This window comes from Populus trichocarpa, chromosome 4, assembly GCF_000002775.5.
Source record: "Populus trichocarpa isolate Nisqually-1 chromosome 4, P.trichocarpa_v4.1, whole genome shotgun sequence".
In the NCBI taxonomy this organism is placed as follows: domain Eukaryota; kingdom Viridiplantae; phylum Streptophyta; class Magnoliopsida; order Malpighiales; family Salicaceae; genus Populus; species Populus trichocarpa.
This window is the reverse complement of record NC_037288.2, coordinates 21,643,351-21,662,804: the sequence shown is the minus strand read 5'-3', so window position 1 is coordinate 21,662,804 and position 19,454 is coordinate 21,643,351. Positions and strand designations below refer to the sequence as shown.

The window sequence follows — 19,454 nt, the reverse complement described above, 5'->3', positions numbered from 1 at the left end:
AATGAAACAAGAAATCAAGAGAATAAAGACTGAAATCGAAAAACAAAAAACAAAAAGGAAAATCATGTACTTTATATGGTAGGAGAGAGAAAAGCAGAAAAAAAACAACCATCATACACCATCACACACCAAACCACGTGGAAGAGGACACGGTGACGCTTCCAAAAAGATAATAGAAGGTCAGGTTTGACCACCAATTGACGTCGTATACACCATCTAAATGACACAAACACCACTAACTCATTGACGCGTGATTAGCACGCGCCAATGAGTATCTTGGTTAAGAAATTAAGAAAGTCAACATGAAAATACAAAAACACCCAATGATTGGTAATTACCTAAAAAACCCATGTGAAAGTACAAAAATACCCCTAAATGAAAACCTTGTTTTTTCTTTTCTAATGTAAAATACGTATTTTAACTATACATGAAGAAGGGAGAAATAAAAAAAATCCTTGTCCAATAACCTTATATTTTTTTATATATCATAAGAGTAAAAAAATATTTTTAAAAGTATGCAATGCAACACTTATTGGTCTCACAGGGGTATTCCTTATTATTGCTTTCCTGAACATTGGATGCTAGAATGCCAAATCCACCATTGCTTGTATATAATTATGGCTTTGCATTCGAGGAACTAATTAAAGAAATTGTTTTTCTTCTCTTTGAATATATGGTAGATTTGAATTAGAATTTGCATTTTTATTTTATCAATTTGTTTTCATAAAATCCAATACCAACATGATGTTAAAGATAGTTTTTTGAAACCTCAAGTACATCAAAATAAATCAATAATTTTAAATCTTAATCAACACAACATAATAAAAATAAAAATATTATATATTGATACATATTATTTTGTGTACGGTGAGAACCATATTTTTCTGTACCTTTTATGCTTTTGATAATGACTCCTTGAAACTCTTTGAGACTTTAATTCAAAATGATGTCCAAGGCAGTGTTTGAAATTATAATAAGAATTGTTTTTAAAAATATTATTTATTTGGAAATATATAAAAAAAATACTTTTTTATTTTTAAAAATTTATTTTTAACATCAACACATCAAAAAAATTTAAAAAAATAAAAAATTAATATTTTTTAAAAATATAATGAAACTGTAAAAATAAATATCGTCAGTTTATCAACAAGCGATAAGAGAAGAATAGGAAAAATATTTTTTTAATTATTGTATGCTCTTTTATTTTTGTGTTGGATCAATTATTTATTTTTTTGGCTTGAAATAATATTAAATTATTATTTTAATATACTGCTATAAAAAAAAATTCTAAAAAATATTACTTTAAAATCTTTTAATTAAAAAGCACCACGCTACCGAATAAGCTATTCATCTTAAGCATGATAGAAATCAAAAGGCCCAATCACAAACACCGTCGGGCCTGCTCGTGAAATTAAAAATGGGATGAGCCGAAGTAAGCTGGAGCTTCGAGGTCAGCTTCTAAGCTATTCATATTCGCTGATCTTAACGAGGATTGAGATGGCCCACTTACATTAAGCGTGTTTGTTTGTATCCAGTTCAATCGAATCCCTTCCTTCATTTGCTTTCCTCTCCTCTCCTCCTTGTGCTGTGTGGTGGCAGATACCTGACTTGAAACCATCAATTCATACACCCAGCCTTGCTTGCCTGCCTCCGCCTGGTAATCTTCTTAGTCCGACCTTCTTCTACTTTTATAATTAGAAGAAGTGATATTATTTATTTATTATGTATAAAAATTAATTAGCGAAGTAATTACTCGATTCGATTTCTTCTTCTGTCGATCGTCTTCAGATAATAATCTCTTCCTCCTTTCTTCGATTGCATAGTTTTCTTTAAGCTTAGCTTGTTGTCTGTCATGGCGACCACGAACAAGGATGTTACCATTCCATCTGGTAAGCTTTCTCCCGTACATTCAATTTCCTGGATGGATCCGTTGCTGTTTTTTTTTTTTTATTGTGCCTACGAAATAAACTCGACTGACTCGCTCACTCGAATCGCATCTCATCCAATGCCATCCCATCTCATATTGCTGTGTGATTAGAGGAGAAAACAGGTTCGGCTTCGGCAGCAGAAAATAACAGCAAAGACTCCTCTTCTAAATCATCAGTAACCTCCTCAACCTCCGGGGAACAAGGAAGAGCTCCTCCTCCTCAATCTTCTGGACTGGGAGGTGCCTCTGCTGCTGCTGGATTTCCTCCTAATCCTTTTGATTTTTCTGCTATGACCGGCCTGCTTAATGTATGTCAATTTCCGTTACATTTACTAATTTTTACTCTTCAGTTCTTCGCTTTGTTTTCAATTTAATTTTCCGAGTATAAACATTCCATAAGGTATCTTTCTGGCAGTGAAGATCTTGCCTTGTTATTTGCCCACATGTCCTAAGCTAACCACTTTTCACATTGAAGCTCATTTTGTGAACTTGTGTTTACTTCACTCTAAAATATTGGACACTTTCACCATATCTCTCTAAGGGTTTATAGATGTCTATGCTTTGATATATGTAGGACCCGAGCATCAAAGAGTTAGCCGAGCAGATATCCAAAGATCCTTCATTCAATCAGATGGCAGAGCAGCTCCAGAAGACTTTTCAAGGTGCACCAGCCGAAGATGCTATCCCTAACTTTGATACTCAACAATACTATTCAACCATGCAACAGGTTATGCAGAATCCTCAATTTATGACTATGGCTGAGCGCCTTGGCAATGCATTAATGCAGGTATATCTGTTTTTTTTTTTGTTTTGCTCGTCTCATATTCCTATTCATTGTTTAATTGTAAGTCCTGATGAAAGGCTAATTTCCCCCCCATCAATCCTCAGGATCCATCAATGTCTCAAATGCTTGAGAGTTTCTCAAACCCATCGCAAAAGGATCAGATTGAGGAGCGAATGACACGAATAAGAGAAGATCCTTCTTTAAAGCCTATTTTAGAAGAGATAGAGTCCGGTGGTCCAGCTGCCATGATGAGGTTGGTAATCATAATATCTAGTATTTTACTATTGCTTATTAAAATGGGGAAAAACTAGAAGATTGTTGCTATGTTTCTCCTGCCTTGATATTAGCAAAGATGGATCGTATAAGTTGGTTTTATTTTCTCAACTTCCCGACACCCAAATTATGCTTGCCTAGGTACTGGAATGATAAAGACGTTCTCCAGAAGTTGGGTGAAGCAATGGGTCTTGCAGTTTCCGAAGAAGCAGGCACTTCTGTGGAAACTTCTGGACACGAGGAAGCAGAAGAAGCAGGAAATGAGGATGAATCAGTTGTCCATCACTGTGCCAGTGTTGGTGATGTTGAGGTAGGGTACAATTCGCTTTTGATTGCCTGCTGCCTTTTTTTGCGGGTTTGACACGCTTAACCTTTATCTATTTTTCCCCTGATGGATGCCACCTTTATTTTTAATTACATCATTTAAATTGTTTTTGCTTTTCTTTCCCATTAAATGCATTGCGTCTTATCTATCAGTTAAAGCGATTGCAGCCTAGACTGGCTGAAAGTATTGAAAATTGTCTAATTACTGTTAGTGGAAGTGTTTTGCTAATGTTTTGTGGACGAGTGCCCAATTTGATATGATGAGAGAGGATATAGGCACAGATTTCTATTTCGACACACCACAAGACCTACCATCATGGCAGCATTATTAGACAATGATGACCCCTGGAACTTTCTTAAGACTTTGATGGTTTCTTCTCATCACTCTCTTTTAAGCCCATGCACAGCTTTTGACATTTTGAGCTTTGTTGGTAGCTGTAGATACGTGACTTGTTCATGTTCGTTTAGCAATTAGTTGAAGCTCCTTAACACTTTTAGCTTGATCTTTGGATTAGTTTAAATGTGGAGACCACATGGTGAATGCTGAATGGAAAACTGAATATATATACCTTTTCATTTTTATGTTGGTATTTTGTTCTTTCATCTCTATAGATTTTAGTGACATTGTTTTACTTGGTAAGATGTAGAGCATTTATGTGGCCCTTGACTTTAGTGTATTATATATAATTTTTATCATACTTACATGTACACTCGTTATTCATGTTTCCATTAATCTTGTGAATAGTTTGTTGGATATTATGGTCCCCATCGTCCTTCCATTTCTATTGTAAATATCTGAGCATGGCCCAATGCTAGTTAGTTCATTTTAGAGAAGTCCAATGACCGCTGACTTGGTCATTTTGACTACATTGGGAGAATTCAATATTTCTCTAAAGTCTGCGGGAGGTGGATCATTTTTTTTCCTCCTTTGATGTTCAATATAATTTTCTTTTGCCTCCATGTAAATATCCAATGCTTCTCTGTTCTATCTATTTAAGTCAGATCAATTGGAGATACCGTTTGCAAATTTACCTCAAAATTTTATATGCACTCTCCAATTAGGGTTTGAAAAATGCTCTAGCCTCTGGTGCTGACAAGGATGAAGAAGATTCAGAGGGAAGAACTGCATTGCATTTTTCCTGCGGATATGGGGAGGTATCATTATTTCTAAACTACTGCTCTGTTGTTTGTGTGTGGTGTAGACTCTTGCTTTTTGCCCCTCCCCTCTTCAGCGGTTGATCTTGGTTTTTTTGTTATTATCAAGACAAGTAATCGTTAGAGGTGACTTCAGGAACCTATTATGGTATGCTGCTAGAAAGAGTTCATCAATACCTGCGCTGGTACTTGGTAGTTGCCATGGCACATTGCAAAAAAATGAACTCCCTAGTTGGCTTACAATGATAAAAGGCTAGATGTTAGATTGGTCAGTGATCTATAGCTGACCTCTTGGTTTGGGCCCCTTCTAGTTGCAGAATCATTGGGCCGTCAGACATTATTGGAAATTTATGCAAATTGGTCAAATTGCTATTGTAAGCAACAAGCAGCTGCTTTCAATTTGTTTCAGGTGAAGTGTGCCCAAATTCTTCTCGAGGCTGGGGCAACTGTTGATGCACTGGATAAGAACAAGAACACCGCCCTGCATTATGCAGCTGGTTATGGAAGGAAGGAGTGTGTAGCCCTTTTACTGGAAAATGGCGCTGCAGTGTAAGTCAATAGCTCTCAGTTAGGAATGCCCTCCCTTTATGGCTTCATGTGATTTTTCCTGTCATGATGGAATCTCTCTTTGGGTTAAACTACAGTACACTTCAGAACATGGATGGCAAGACGCCCATTGATGTTGCTAAACTCAACAACCAGCAAGAGGTGCTAAAGTTGCTCGAGAAGGATGCCTTCCTGTAACTTGGCATGTCATAGGACTCGAGCGTTTTAAACATTTTGATGTCTTTATTATCATCTGATTGCTGCTTCTTGAGTTTTGTGATTGGTGGCATAAATATTCTGTCTTGTTTATCTGGGATTAGATAGGCATGCGATGAAATGTTCTATTCCATGCTCCATACATTATCTACAACTGAGAACATCTTGAAAATGGTTTTGATTGGATACCGTATTTTATTTATATTCTTGTTTTAGCATCTGATGCCTGGGTTTTAACATCAACAAATCCCAGCATTCATTTTGAACCTTTTTTTTTTTTTTATCATTTTAAAAGTGATTTAAAAAAAAGTAAATTTTTTTATTTATTTTTACTTTAAATTAATTTTTTTATGTTTTAAGTTGGTTTTGATATATTGATATTAAAAATAAATTTTAAAAATAAAAAAATTTATTTTGTATTTTTTTTTCTAAAAAAATATTTTAAAAATATTGGTTTATTTAAACTAAAATTATTTTGAAATTGTGACAAGATTCCAAAAACTTTTTTCTATTGGATTAAAATTTCATGATGATTGGAGATTAGAAAGGCATTTAAAAAGGGCTTGGAAGTTAGTGTACCAGATTGTTTTTATTTTTCTTGTTGTATTTGGATTATTTTTTTCTATTTAAATTAGAAATTTTAATTTAATTAGTATTTTTCTATTTAGTAATCCTAATGCTTGATAGTTTCTTTTATTTTTGCTAGGTAAGTTTTAATTAGAAATTATTTTCTTCAAAGGATTTTAGTTTTAATTGAGAATCATTTCCTATAAAGAATTTTAGGATTAATATAAATAAGAATGACTAGTTTATTTTGAAATTGAAGATTATTATTCAGATTTTTAATAAAACACTAGATAATTTTTTTTTCTAAACAACCTAGGTCTATAACCTTAGAATTTGAGAACCCTAACTTCTATCTACGCTATACATCGTGTCAATTAGTATCAAAGCAAGTTAGCCTATTTGATGGATGAAAACAATAGTAATCCACTCCGTGATGCGGGAGTGGAGGCTTTTCAGGGCATTTTGGAGACTCGAGAGCAAAAACTAGATCGTTTGAAACAGAGGTTTGATCGTTTGGAGCAAACCATGACAGATCTAGCTTGGCTAATGAGTAACGCAAATAAAGATTGTGAATAGGGTATGGACTTACCTGGAGACTTACCTCAAGGCAAGCTAACCCCAGACCTATTCCTGAATTTGATGAGATCTCATTCTATAATGGGAGATTTTTAAATAAAAGATTTATCAAGTAGTTAGCAAACCTGAGTCCTGGAAGCTTACTTTTATTTCAACAAGGTTTCTTATCATCAAAAGGAAGGACTTGTCGTACACACTTTCTTATGGTGCTAGAGAATGATGGTTTGGATTTTTAGATTTTAGAACTCTTATTAGTATCTCTTTAATTCGATCTCGGCAAGATTTGAAACAATCAATAATTTTAGAATTTATACAAGATTATTACAAAGAGATTTTATATTGGATAGATAAGCAATTGGATTGTTATTATTTGTCTTTTGTTCAACTTTCTAAACGAGCAAGGAAGAAAATTATAGAGAAGGTGTCGACTATTCATAGTAGAAAGTTTCAACATCACAACAATGATAACACAACATTGCTACAAATACTACTCTACTTGATGTTTCATCTACTAATAATGAAGAAGAAATCAAAGAAGCTCATGAAGTAGTGATTCTCAAGGTCTCGAATCACTAAAAGAAAAGCCAGAACAAGTTGTTGGAATTGCTCAGGAGGCTAAAGTTGACATCAAATAGGACTTAAGTATGGGTGTGTTGTTTAAACCAATCATATTCTTATTGGATCAATCATCTAAGATTACCAATCCAATTGATGGTCAAGATGTTATTGTGAGGGATGACCAAACACGTCAATTAATGTTGCCATCAACTCAAAAGAAATTTTCATATGAGGTTGATTTTTTGGGTCTTGAGAAATTTTGTTTAGATTCAGAAATTCTACATGAATATATCTTTGCTAAAATTGGATTTAAGATATTTGGAACAATCTATCTCATACATATATTGGTGACAATGTTGTATTCAAAGTATTTATTTATTTGGAGTGGTCGAGTCCAATGGATAACTCGAGAGCGAGTTTTTTTTAGAAGTAGAGGGGATTGATATGGGAAAATTTCTTCAATATTATTGATACAATAATATTTATTGCATTATTTCATTGACGATTAAGGTTTTTAGATTTTGAGGAGTTTAAGAAGAGTTCAAGACACAATTTGGTAAACCAAGCATAACTTTTAATCTGACCATTGCATTGAGCTGAACTTTTGACAGAAGATTTTGAAGGCCTTGTTTCCTATTAGGTTAAAATTTCATGATGATTGGATATTGGAAAGGCATTCAAATAGGGCTTGGAAGTTATTGTACATGATTGTATTTATTTTCCTTGTTGTATTTTGATTCTTGTTCCTAATTAGATTAGGACTTTTCATTTAATCAATACTTTATTATTTAGAAATTCTAATGCTAGATGGATTTATTAGTTAGGTAAGTTTTAATTAGAAATCTTTTCTTATAAAGGATTTAAGTTTTAATTGGGAATCATTTCCTATAAAGGATTTTAGCACTAATAAAAATAAGGATGCCTAATTTATTTTGAGACTTTAGATTATTATTCAGACTTTTAATAAAACATTAAAGAGTTTTCTCTAAATTTCTTTATAGCTTAGGTTTGTAACCTTAGAACTTGAAAGCCCTAGCTTCTATCTACATTGTATGTCACGTCATAAAATCCTTCTTGAAATCAATTAGAGGCATATAGAGGTTTTTTTTTTTATTTATGTTTCTCTCCATTAAACTCTAAAAAAGAAACATAACTCTCTAGTCGATCTCTCAAGCACAAAACAAAATTGATTTTCTGATCAGAAAATGTATGCTTCGTCACTCTTCTAATAGCTACATCAAGTGATAAATAACTTTAATGCCATAATAGAACATGAAACTCAAGTATTACCCTTCATCTCGTATAGCAAAACACTTTTTTCTAGTCATCCAGTGCCTTCTTCAATATTCCATTCAACAACTTTGGCAACCACATGACTTCCACTTCTATACACCTTAAAATTTCAATAGTTATTTTGTTAAGCCTACAAAGGTTTTTGAATCTTAATTCCTTCAGAACCTCAATACTTGCAAAACCCAAATCCCACATGTATGTTTAAGGTTGAAACTTCAATTTTTATCAACCACATGGTGAATCTTGAAACTTCTATGAATCTTGAAACTTTAATAGTTATTTTGTTAAGCCTACAAAAAATTTTGAATCTTACTTCCTTCATAGCCTCAATACTTCCAAAACCCATATCCCATATGTATACTTAAGGTTTCTTGCTTCCTCTAGGATGAGATCTCCAAGGTTTCTAAACTAAATCTCATTAAACAACTAGTCAAAATAATTTCTCCATCTTCTTGATACCAAGATCTTTACATCCTCATCCTTGATACACTGTAATTTGTTTTGTATCTTAGAACTCTTTGTATTCCTCACACAAAAATAACTTTTACACATCCTTCTCCCCAGCTGCATTCTTTACTTCTCTTTTAGCCAACATATACTCTTCATGAACATTTCTATCTTGGCCTTAATTGGCTTTTCAAATCTTCATTCCCCTGCCTGTATTTTTTTATAACTAGCTTGATACCTTAACTTGTCAATAGAAAAGTTGAAATCAAGTAGTATACAGGTCACTAGAAAGGTTGACATCAAGCACACAAGTATTTGTACCTATAAAAATCTAGGCTATGAATGCTAGATATAAATATGAAATTTACCTTACCATATATAGTTCCCTAGATTTGCTCTTTGTAATTACTATGTACAGGACAACTTTTCCTATATAATGAAAGACTAGTCTAAAGATGAAGACAATTCAAACCATTCTATTATGGTATCAGAGCTTTTCTCACAGAATTCTTAAGTTTTTTGTTTTCTTTCTCAGTCATAGCTTTATGAAGAAGTCAGATAATGTTGTGTCAGATTTACTGGCAAAAATTATACTGCTTGGACATTTCAATTGGAGATCTTTTTCAAGGAAAAGGGGTTATGAGGCCACATAGATGGCAATGACAAAGAAGACTTAGCTGCTAAAGGATCTGTTGTTGCTAAGGCAGAATGGGATGCCAAAGATGCACAAATCATGTCTTGGATTCTCAATTCTATGGAGCCACATCTGATCCTTTCTTTGCGTCCTCATAGATCTGCAAAGGCTATATGAGATCACCTCACACAAGTCTATAACCAAGATAACAATGCTAGACGTTTTCAGCTTGAGTTGACTATTGCCAACTATACCCAAGGAGATCTTTTTATTCAAGATTACTATTCTGGATTTTTGACTTTGTGGAATGACTATTCTGATCTTGTTATAAACAAGGTTTCTGCAGGAGGTATGCTGGCAGTGCAGCAAGTCCATAAAATCAGCCAATAAGACCAATTTTTGATGAAATTGTGACCAAAATATGAACCAGTTTGTGCCTCTTTAGTCAATCGCGATCTTGTTCCATCCTTGGACGCTTGCTTTGGAGAACTTTTGCGTGAAGAGCAGTGTCTCCATACTCAGACCATTATGGAGCAGATAAGAGTTATCTCTACCACTGTCTCAGTTGCTTATGCTGCTTACAACAAGGGGATGAGTTACGATATGAGCAAGACACAATGCTATAGCTGTAAAAAGTATGGACATATTGCTCCCTATTATCCTCATAAATTTTACAACTACTGCAAGCAGCCAGGACACATCATTAAGGAGTGTCCTATTCGTCCTCCTTCATGCTCCAACAAAGCTTATCACGTTGTTGTTATTGCTGTTAGTTCCCCTGTTTCATAGACTCAGCCTCTAGCAAATTTCCAAACCCGAGAGATGGTGCAAGAAATGGTTGTGAGTGCTTCCTCCACGCTTGGCCTTCGAGGTACTAGTTCTTTAGCTCTTTCTTGGATCTTAGATTCAGGTGCTTCCAATCATATGACAAACTCTTTATGTGGCTTAAGTAATATCCAAAAATATTATGGATCCTCACATATTAAAACAACCAATGGTAGTACTCTTCCCATCATGATTGTTGGTGATGTACCTCCTTTTTTAAAGGATGTTTTTGTCTCACCCAAGCTTGCTATAAATTTAGATTTTGTAGGTCAGCTTGTGGATAATAACTATGACATACACTTTTCTAATCGTGACTGTATTGTATAAGACCAGATTTTAGGATAGCTGATAGCGAAAGGGCCTAAACACGGACGTCTATTTTCTCTTCAACTCCTTATTCCACGCACCTTGCTTCCTTCCTCTATTTTATCTTTCTTTTGTACAGCACCTAAAGTATCTAATGAAGTTTGGCATAAACGTCTTGGTCATCAAAATCCTAGAATTTTCTCTCATTTATTGAAATTTAGGTTAATAAGCAATAAAGAACATTCAGCTTTAATTATGTTCCTTGATTGTGCTACATGTAAACTTGGCAGAAGTAAAATTTTACCCTTTTCTTCTGAAGGCAATAGAGCCACAAACCCTTTTGAGATAATTCATAGTGATGTTTGGGGAATAAGTTCTGTCATTTCTTATGCACATTACAGATATTTTATAACCTTTATCGATGACTACAGCCAAAGTTATCAAAAATATTTTTTTGACACGACACAGAATACACAATATAAACTCGGATCGTAAAATCATAAAATCATAAGTAAAATATTTTAACTAATTATATATTGACAATTTTAGTCAAGTAGTAAATAATAATATAATACAATTAAAATAAAAATGAAATAAACAATACAAAAGTCCAAACACCTTAAAATACATAATTTAAATAAAATTCATACATAGTTTAAATAACTTAAAAATACAATACAATTATGTCCATAGAATTTCATTAACTAAAAATTAATAAACCTAAAACAAAAAATCTGTTGGTGTGTCATGTAAACTAAAACCAGCCTCATTGCCTTTATCTTCCTCGTTATTTCTAAAACATTCATCAAAATCTTTATCATCTAAATGATTATTTCCAAAACTAGCTAGTTTTTTTAGATGCCATGTATACTGTAGTTCAATTTTCAAACTAATTGCCTGCAAATCATGCCATAAACTTGAGCCCTAATGCACATTAGACATGGCACAACTGATTCTCTAGCATATGCTAAAATGATTGAATCACAAATCATATATATGGTATAAAACGTGTAAAAATAACTAATCTAAGAAATATCTCTATTTTATATGAGATTTTAAATCTCAATGCAACCATATCACAATCCAAGTAAAGAACTTCACCTCAACTCCCCCGCTCTTTTTAATATACTCTAACACAATGGTAATTCCTTTGGCTGTTGCTTGTGCTTTAGCCACCTGAAATATTAATAATATGATTGCAAAGCAAAGAAAAATATATAAAGATAAGCCATAATATTGCTTGATCAAGTTTGGTTCGTTATTAAATACTTCAGAACACTTAATGGGTCTAGAAAATGAAATGCTAGAGGATTACATCAAACTTAACAATCTAATGCAGCCAGAAGAGAAAATTAAGAGCCCAAATGCCCAGTTTATTTTATGTGCAACTTGGTATTGGCATTGTCATGTAAAAGATTCAACAAATTGGAAAGTCTGATTATAACAAAAATATTCTCCTGTCATATGGTTTGTTTAAAAAATAATACTAGCGATGTTATTATCATCCTAATGAAACCTAATCATAATCAATGGAGTAATTCACAAATACAGAAAGACATAAGAAAGACAAGGATTGAAAGAGAATGAGATTAGCTACCTATAGGATAACTGTATCAAGTAAACCATAATATTGCCTCATGAAATCTGTTTGTTTATCTGATATTTTATAATGGCTTGTGGGTCTAAAAAAATGAAATATAGAGGAGCATCAAAGGATTATTGCACAAACACAGACATAAGAAAACTAACCTTGTGCTTTGTTAATGATAGCTTGTTAATCTCTCCTGTAGAAGGATGGAGTTTCCATAAAGAAATAATGGTAATTAGATGATGAACATTAGAGAAGTAAAGTGTGCTTTATTTCAAAATAATACTAGAGAAGTTACAATTGTCTCTAATGAAACTTGTAATCAATGAAATTCTTACAGCACGCAAGAGAACTAACCTTGTGATGCCAAGATCTCATCACTCTTATGACCATCAGCAATATTAATGTTAATCTGTCTCTTTCCTGTTAAAAATCATCAATACAAAAGTTAAGCATTAAATTGGCAAATGAAGAAATATTGCAATGCCTCAAGACAATGAATAAATGATTTTAAAACAGGTTGCTTAAGATAGTTTAGTCATGAACAACAAAGATTTATAGATAAAACCGTGAAAAAAAGTTATTGTGTTATGTAAGAGCAAAGATGTGACAGAGGCGGGAAGAAAATGTGACAGGAAGGAGCGTTTGAAAAGGACCTGATTGTGTATCAATATAAATTAGCCTGATTGTGTATCAATATAAATTAGCCTGATCCTGGAATTTCAAGTTATCTCATAAGCTAGTAAATGTTTCGAAAGAAAAAAAGCTAAAATATCCATAGATCCTACTAAATAAACAAACTAAACATTGTATTCCACACAGTTAAGAAAACAAATTAGTATGTGGATCACATATTTTAAAAGAGAAAGAATCAATCACTTTTGATTGAACAAGTCAACAAACACATATTTCATATTACTGATAATAAAGTAAAATTTTTAAATTTTAAGCCAAAGAGTGGGGAAAACCTCAATGGAAAATTACAAATCACTAGTAGCAACCAAAGTAGGCCTGAATTCCACATGTAGATTTCCATTAAATTAAGTTAAATTTAATAGAGAAAAAAGGAAAGAAAAGAAGAACTTAAATAGAACATAAGGATTAACGTGCACAGATTGTTCAATCTGACTGTTACAGCAAACCCATCTCCAGAAACAAGTCTTCAAGAATCAATTATATCAAGAAAAACAACTAACCTGTTATAGAAAGGTGAGGCACGAGAGCACAAAAGATGGAGAGTGGAGAGTCAGGAGACTTGAGGAAGAACAGAGGCCAACGAATTAAAGAAAACAAATGGTTGTTTTGAGAGAGAGAGAGTTGTGGAACCAGTTACGGGAATTTGAGATTTGAGAAAGGGGAAAGGGGAGACGACTGAAGTCTAGAGAGTGAATGAGTGATGGCCTGACGGGGAGGGGAGTCAATTAATTTTTTTACTTTTGTCAAACTCGTAAACTCGGTCTAAGTTTACCGAGTTGAACGAGTTTCATCGAGTTTGCTGGTTTTTGAGTTTTTGACCCGATTTTACCCGTTATATACATGTTAACTCGTAAAATAATATAATTTTACGAGTCAACTCACGATTTTGACAACCTTGACTACAGTCGCTATACATGGGTCTATTTCTTGTGGAACAAATCATAAGTTTTCTCTATGTTCAAACTGTTCTTGATACTTGTTAACACTCAATTTTCTGCCACTGTTAAAATTTTTAGATCAGATTCAGGTGAGGAATATATATCTAATGATCTCCAATCTTTCTTGCAAACTAAAGGTATCATTTCTCAACGATCATGTTCCTATACTCCTCAACAAAATAGAGTAGCGGGATGCAAGAATCGCCATCTTTTGGATGTGGTCCGGACCTTGCTCATTGAAACTTTTATTCCTTATAAGTTTTGGGTAGAAGCTCTCACTACAACAACTTATCTAATCAATAGACTTCCTTCACAAATCTTAAGTCTAAAGTCTCCATATTTTTGCCTTTATCATTGTCATCCTATATACACAAATCTTCACACCTTTGGGTATATATGCTTCATGCATCTTCCTCCACCTCATAGAAATAAACTTTCTGCTCAGTCAATTCATTGTGCCTTTCTTGGATATAATGTCACTCAAAAGGGTTATCTATGTTTTGATCCACACACCAATCGGGTTCATGTTTTCAGAAATGTTATTTTCTTTGAAAATCAATGTTTCTTTCCCTTGCCTTCATCATTAACCACCTCTTTTGTCTATTTGCTTTCTTTTAATGACACTTCTCATATGCACAATGTTCAAGTTGACAAGTTCAAGCCACATATGGTGTACAAGAGAAGATTTTCAGTGCTACCCCTTTTTTAGACCTAAGCGCCAGGTGGCGCTCGTGTCTGCCCCGCGCAAGGGCAGGGCCGCCCATACGCCTTGTGGCGATTGGGTCTGCCTCGCGCAAAGGCCGAGCAGCCCAAGCGCTAGGTGCCTGCTCCCCATGGCCTGCAGCCTCACCAAAACTTGTGCTGATCATTTTTTCCCCAACCATCCCTTTAATGCCAAATGCACCTCAGCGAAAAAGATAACCTCACCCATCTCCCGCTGCCCTTGCAACTCTTTATGTCAAGGGCTGAACTACCATTATACTGCTCCAATCTACAATAGTTTGTGTTTATGTAAACAATAATAGAGACACTAAGGCCTTTTATTATGCATACTCAAATTGTTTCACCTCACAATCAAATTGAGGCAAAATCAGGCAACTGTTCAAGGAAATTAATTATCATACCCGTGAAGGGTAAACAGAACATGTACACAGGCCCAATCTCAAATATTGTCGGCCCATCGATTCATGAATCCGGTCATCGGGTTCGGGCCTACTAGTAAGGCAAAAAAACACAAAAAAGGAAGACAGCGGTGGCAGTAACCGATACATAAGCCACTGGTTCGATGACAAGATGAGGATTGAGATGGCCCACTAACAATAAGCTTGGTTTGTATTCAATTCAATCAAATCCTTTCCTTGTCGTCGTGCACGCTTCTTCTTCTTCTTCTTCTTCTTCTTACTTGAGCTGTGTGGTGGCAGATACCTTTCTTGAAACCATCAATTCACACACGCTGCCTTGATTGCCTGCCTCTGCCTGGTAATCCTCTTAGTCCTACCTGCTTCTAGTTTTATAATTAGCAAAGTAATATTATTTATGTATAAAAAGTAATTACTCGATTCGATTCGATTTCTTCTTCTGTCTATCGTCTTCAGATAAAAATCTATCCTCTCCTTTCTTCGATTGCATAATTTTCATTAAGCTTAGCTTGTTGTTCGTCATGGCGACCACGAACAAGGATGCCACTATTCCATCTGGTATGCTTTCTACCGTCCTTTCAATTTCCTGGATGGATCCGTTGCTGCTGTCGTTATTGTGCTTGCGAGATAACCTCGACTGACTCGCTCACTCGAATCGCAAATTGCTTTGTTATTAGATGAGAAAACAGGTTCGGCTTCGGGTGCAGAAAATAACAGCAAAGACTCCTCATCTAAATCATCAGAAACCTCCTCAACCTCTGGGGAACAAAGAAGAGCTCCTCCTCCTCAATCTCCTGGACTGGGAGGTGCTGCTGCTGCTGCTGCTGGATTTCCTCCTAGTCCTTTTGATTTCTCTGCTATGACTGGCCTGCTTAATGTATGTTTGTCAATTTCCATCGCATTTACTAATTTTTACTCTTCAGTTCTTTGCTTTGTTTTCAATTTCATTTGCGGAGTAAAAACATTAGATAAGCTATCTTTTTGGCGGTGAAGGTCTTGCCTTCTAATATGCCCACGTGTCCTAAGCTAAATCCACTTTTCACATTGAAGCTCATTTTGCGAACTTGTTCTTACTTCACTCTAATATTGAACAATTTTGCCATATTTCTCTAAGGGTTTATAGATGTCTATGCTTTGATATATGTAGGACCCGAGCATCAAGGAGTTAGCCGAGCAGATAGCCAAAGATCCTTCATTCAACCAGATGGCAGAGCAGCTCCAGAAGACTTTTCAAGGAGCGACAGCCGAAGATGCTATCCCTAACTTTGATACTCAACAATACTATTCAACCATGCAACAGGTTATGCAGAATCCTCAATTTATGACTATGGCTGAGCACCTTGGCACTGCATTAATGCAGGTATATCTGTTTTTTTTTTGGCTTGTCTCATATTCCTATTCATTGTTTAATTGTAAGTCCTGATGAAAGGCTAATTTTTTCCCTATCAATCCTCAGGATCCATCAATGTCTCAAATGCTTGAGAGTTTCACAAACCCATCGCAAAAGGATCAGATTGAGGAGCGAATGACACGAATAAGAGAAGATCCTTCTTTAAAGCCTATTTTAGAAGAGATAGAGTCCGGTGGTCCAGCTGCCATGATGAGGTTAGTAATCGTAATATCTAGTATTTTACTATTACTTGCTTATAAAAATGGGGAAAAACTAGAAGATTGTTGCTATGTTCTCCTGCCTTGATATTAGCAAAGATGGATCATTTAAGTTAGTTTTATTTTCTCAACTTACTGACAGTCAAATTATGCTTGCCTAGGTACTGGAATGATAAAGACGTTCTCCAGAAGTTGGGTGAAGCAATGGGTCTTGCAGTTTCCGAAGAAGCAGGCACTTCTGTGGAAACTTCTGGACACGAGGAAGCAGAAGAAGCAGGAAATGAGGATGAATCAGTTGTCCATCACTGTGCCAGTGTTGGTGATGTTGAGGTAGGGTACAATTCGCTTTTGATTGCCTGCTGCCTTGTTTGCAGATTTGACACACTTAACCTTATCTATTTTTCCCCTGATGGATGCCACCTTTATTTATAATTACATCATTTAAATTGTTTTTGCTTTTCTTTCCCATTAAATGGATGGCGTCTTATCTATCAGTTAAAGCGTTTGCAGCCTAGACTGGCTGAAAGTATTGAAAATTGTCTAATTACTGTTACTGGAAGTGTTTTGCTAATGTTTTGTGGACGAGTGCCCAATTTGATATGATGAGAGAGGATATAGGCACAGATTTCTATTTCGACACACCACAAGACCTACTGTCATGGCAGCATTATTAGACAATGATGACCCCTGGAACTTTCTTAAGACTTTGATGGTTTCTTCTCATCACTCTCTTTTAAGCCCATGCACAGCTTTTGACATTTTGAGCTTTGTTGGTAGCTGTAGATACGTGACTTGTTCATGTTCGTTTAGCAATTAGTTGAAGCTCCTTAACACTTTTAGCTTGATCTTTGGATTAGTTTAAATGTGGAGACCACATGGTGAATGCTGAATGGAAAACTGAATATATATACCTTTTCATTTTTATGTTGGTATTTTGTTCTTTCATCTCTATAGATTTTAGTGACATTGTTTTACTTGGTAAGATGTAGAGCATTTATGTGGCCCTTGACTTTAGTGTATTATATATAATTTTTATCATACGACATGTACACTCGTTATTCATGTTTCCATTAATCTTGTGAATATTTTGTTGGATATTATGGTCCCCATTGTTCTTCCATTTCTATTGTAAATATCTGAGCATGGCCCAATGCTAGTTAGTTCATTTTAGAGAAGTCCAATGACCGCTGACTTGGTCATTTTGACTACATTGGGAGAATTCAATATTTCTCTAAAGTCTGCGGGAGGTGGATCATTTTTTTTCCTCCTTTGATGTTCAATATAATTTTCTTTTGCCTCCATGTAAATATCCAATGCTTCTCTGTTCTATCTATTTAAGTCAGATCAATTGGAGATACCGTTTGCAAATTTAGCTCAAAGTTTTATATGCACTCTCCAATTAGGGTTTGAAAAATGCTCTAGCCTCTGGTGCTGACAAGGATGAAGAAGATTCAGAGGGAAGAACTGCATTGCATTTTTCCTGCGGATATGGGGAGGTATCATTATTTCTAAACTACTGCTCTGTTGTTTGTGTGTGGTGTAGACTCTTGCTTTTTGCCCCTCCCTTCTTCAGCGGTTGATCTTGGCTTTTTTGTTATTATCAAAAGACAAGTAATCGTTAGAGGTGACTTCAGGAACCTATTATGGTATGCTGCTAGAAAGAGTTCATGAATACCTGCGCTGGTACTTGGTAGTTGCCATGGCACATTGCAAAAAATGAACTCCCTAGTTGGCTTACAATGATAAAAGGCTAGATGTTAGATTGGTCAGTGATCTATAGCTGGCCTCTTGGTTTGGGCCCCTTCTAGTTGCAGAATCATTGGGCCGTCAGACATTATTGGAAATTTATGCAAATTGGTCAAATTGCTATTGTAAGCAACAAGCAGCTGCTTTCAATTTGTTTCAGGTGAAGTGTGCCCAAATTCTTCTCGAGGCCGGGGCAACTGTTGATGCACTGGATAAGAACAAGAACACGGCACTCCATTATGCAGCTGGTTATGGAAGAAAGGAGTGTGTAGCCCTTTTACTGGAAAATGGCGCTGCAGTGTAAGTCAATAGCTCTCAGTTAGGAATGCCCTCCCTTTATGGCTTCATGTGATTTTTCCTGTCATGATGGAATCTCTCTTTGGGTTAAACTACAGTACACTTCAGAACATGGATGGCAAGACGCCCATTGATGTTGCTAAACTCAACAACCAGCAAGAGGTGCTAAAGTTGCTCGAGAAGGATGCCTTCCTGTAACTTGGCATGTCATAGGACTCGAGCGTTTTAAACAATTTGATGTCTTTATTATCATCTGATTGCTGCTTCTTGAGTTTTGTGATTGGTGGCATAATTATTCTGTCTTGTGTATCTGGGATTAGATAGGCATGCGATGAAATGTTCTATTCCATGCTCCATACATTATCTACAACTGAGAACATCTCGAAAATGGTTTTGATTGGATACTGTATTTTATTTATTTATTTTCTTGTTTTAGCTTCTGATGCCTGGGTTTTAACATCAACAAATCCCAACATTCATTTTGTGTTCCTGAGGTAGTACTGCTGATACGAAAACAGATTATCCACCGTTTTGGTCAACGCTCAACCAGTTGGGTCATCCACTCTTTGAGGACCAAAATAAATATTTGAAAAATAAACGGGGCCATCACGATGTTTTATAAGGTGATGAACAGTGCTGATTGCACAATATTTACACCACAGATTTTTGTTTTTAAATAATAAAAAGCCTAAACAGTGACAAGTCACCCTAACTTTAAAAAAACAAGGCATCCCTGGGTATTACTTGTGGGTTAGGCGTGCGTACTTGAACTTAAATTTATTTTTTTACATTATATAACGAGATTTTTTTCAAATAAATTTATTAAAATAATATCATAATTTTCAAATAATATGAGAGTATTTTAGGAGAATATTAAGCATTACTTTTCAAATAATTATATATGATACTAATATACATAATTTTTTAAGAAATTTATATTTAATGTGGATGAAATATCTATTTTGTTATTTTTTTAGTGTAAACTTTTTTATATAATTCCTTGCATGATTA

General features: G+C 34.9%; 1 protein-coding gene across 9 annotated transcripts; it reads left to right on the top strand.

The window, feature by feature from the left end:
• The first annotated feature begins 1,491 nt into the window (after positions 1-1,491).
• LOC18098187 (ankyrin repeat domain-containing protein 2B) lies at positions 1,492-18,884 on the top strand. Of its 9 annotated transcripts, XM_006384829.3 has the most exons (10): positions 14,898-14,981; positions 15,075-15,132; positions 15,249-15,350; positions 15,470-15,669; positions 15,940-16,152; positions 16,249-16,397; positions 16,562-16,730; positions 17,804-17,896; positions 18,307-18,446; positions 18,542-18,884. In XM_006384829.3, the coding sequence occupies exons 3-10, from the start codon at positions 15,314-15,316 to the stop codon at positions 18,639-18,641; spliced, it is 1,101 nt and encodes a 366-aa protein (XP_006384891.1). In that variant the 5' UTR covers positions 14,898-14,981; positions 15,075-15,132; positions 15,249-15,313; the 3' UTR covers positions 18,642-18,884. The 9 variants fall into 9 exon arrangements, with proteins under 9 accessions (XP_024454475.1, XP_006384893.3, XP_052307780.1 ...); XM_024598707.2 differs by lacking the exons at positions 14,898-14,981; positions 15,075-15,132; positions 15,249-15,350; positions 15,470-15,669 and adding exons at positions 1,492-1,657; positions 1,824-1,889; positions 2,039-2,235; XM_006384831.3 differs by lacking the exons at positions 14,898-14,981; positions 15,075-15,132; positions 15,249-15,350; ... (5 more) ...; positions 18,307-18,446; positions 18,542-18,884 and adding exons at positions 1,492-1,657; positions 1,824-1,889; positions 2,039-2,235; ... (4 more) ...; positions 4,873-5,012; positions 5,108-5,427.
• Positions 18,885-19,454: the final 570 nt, after the last annotated feature.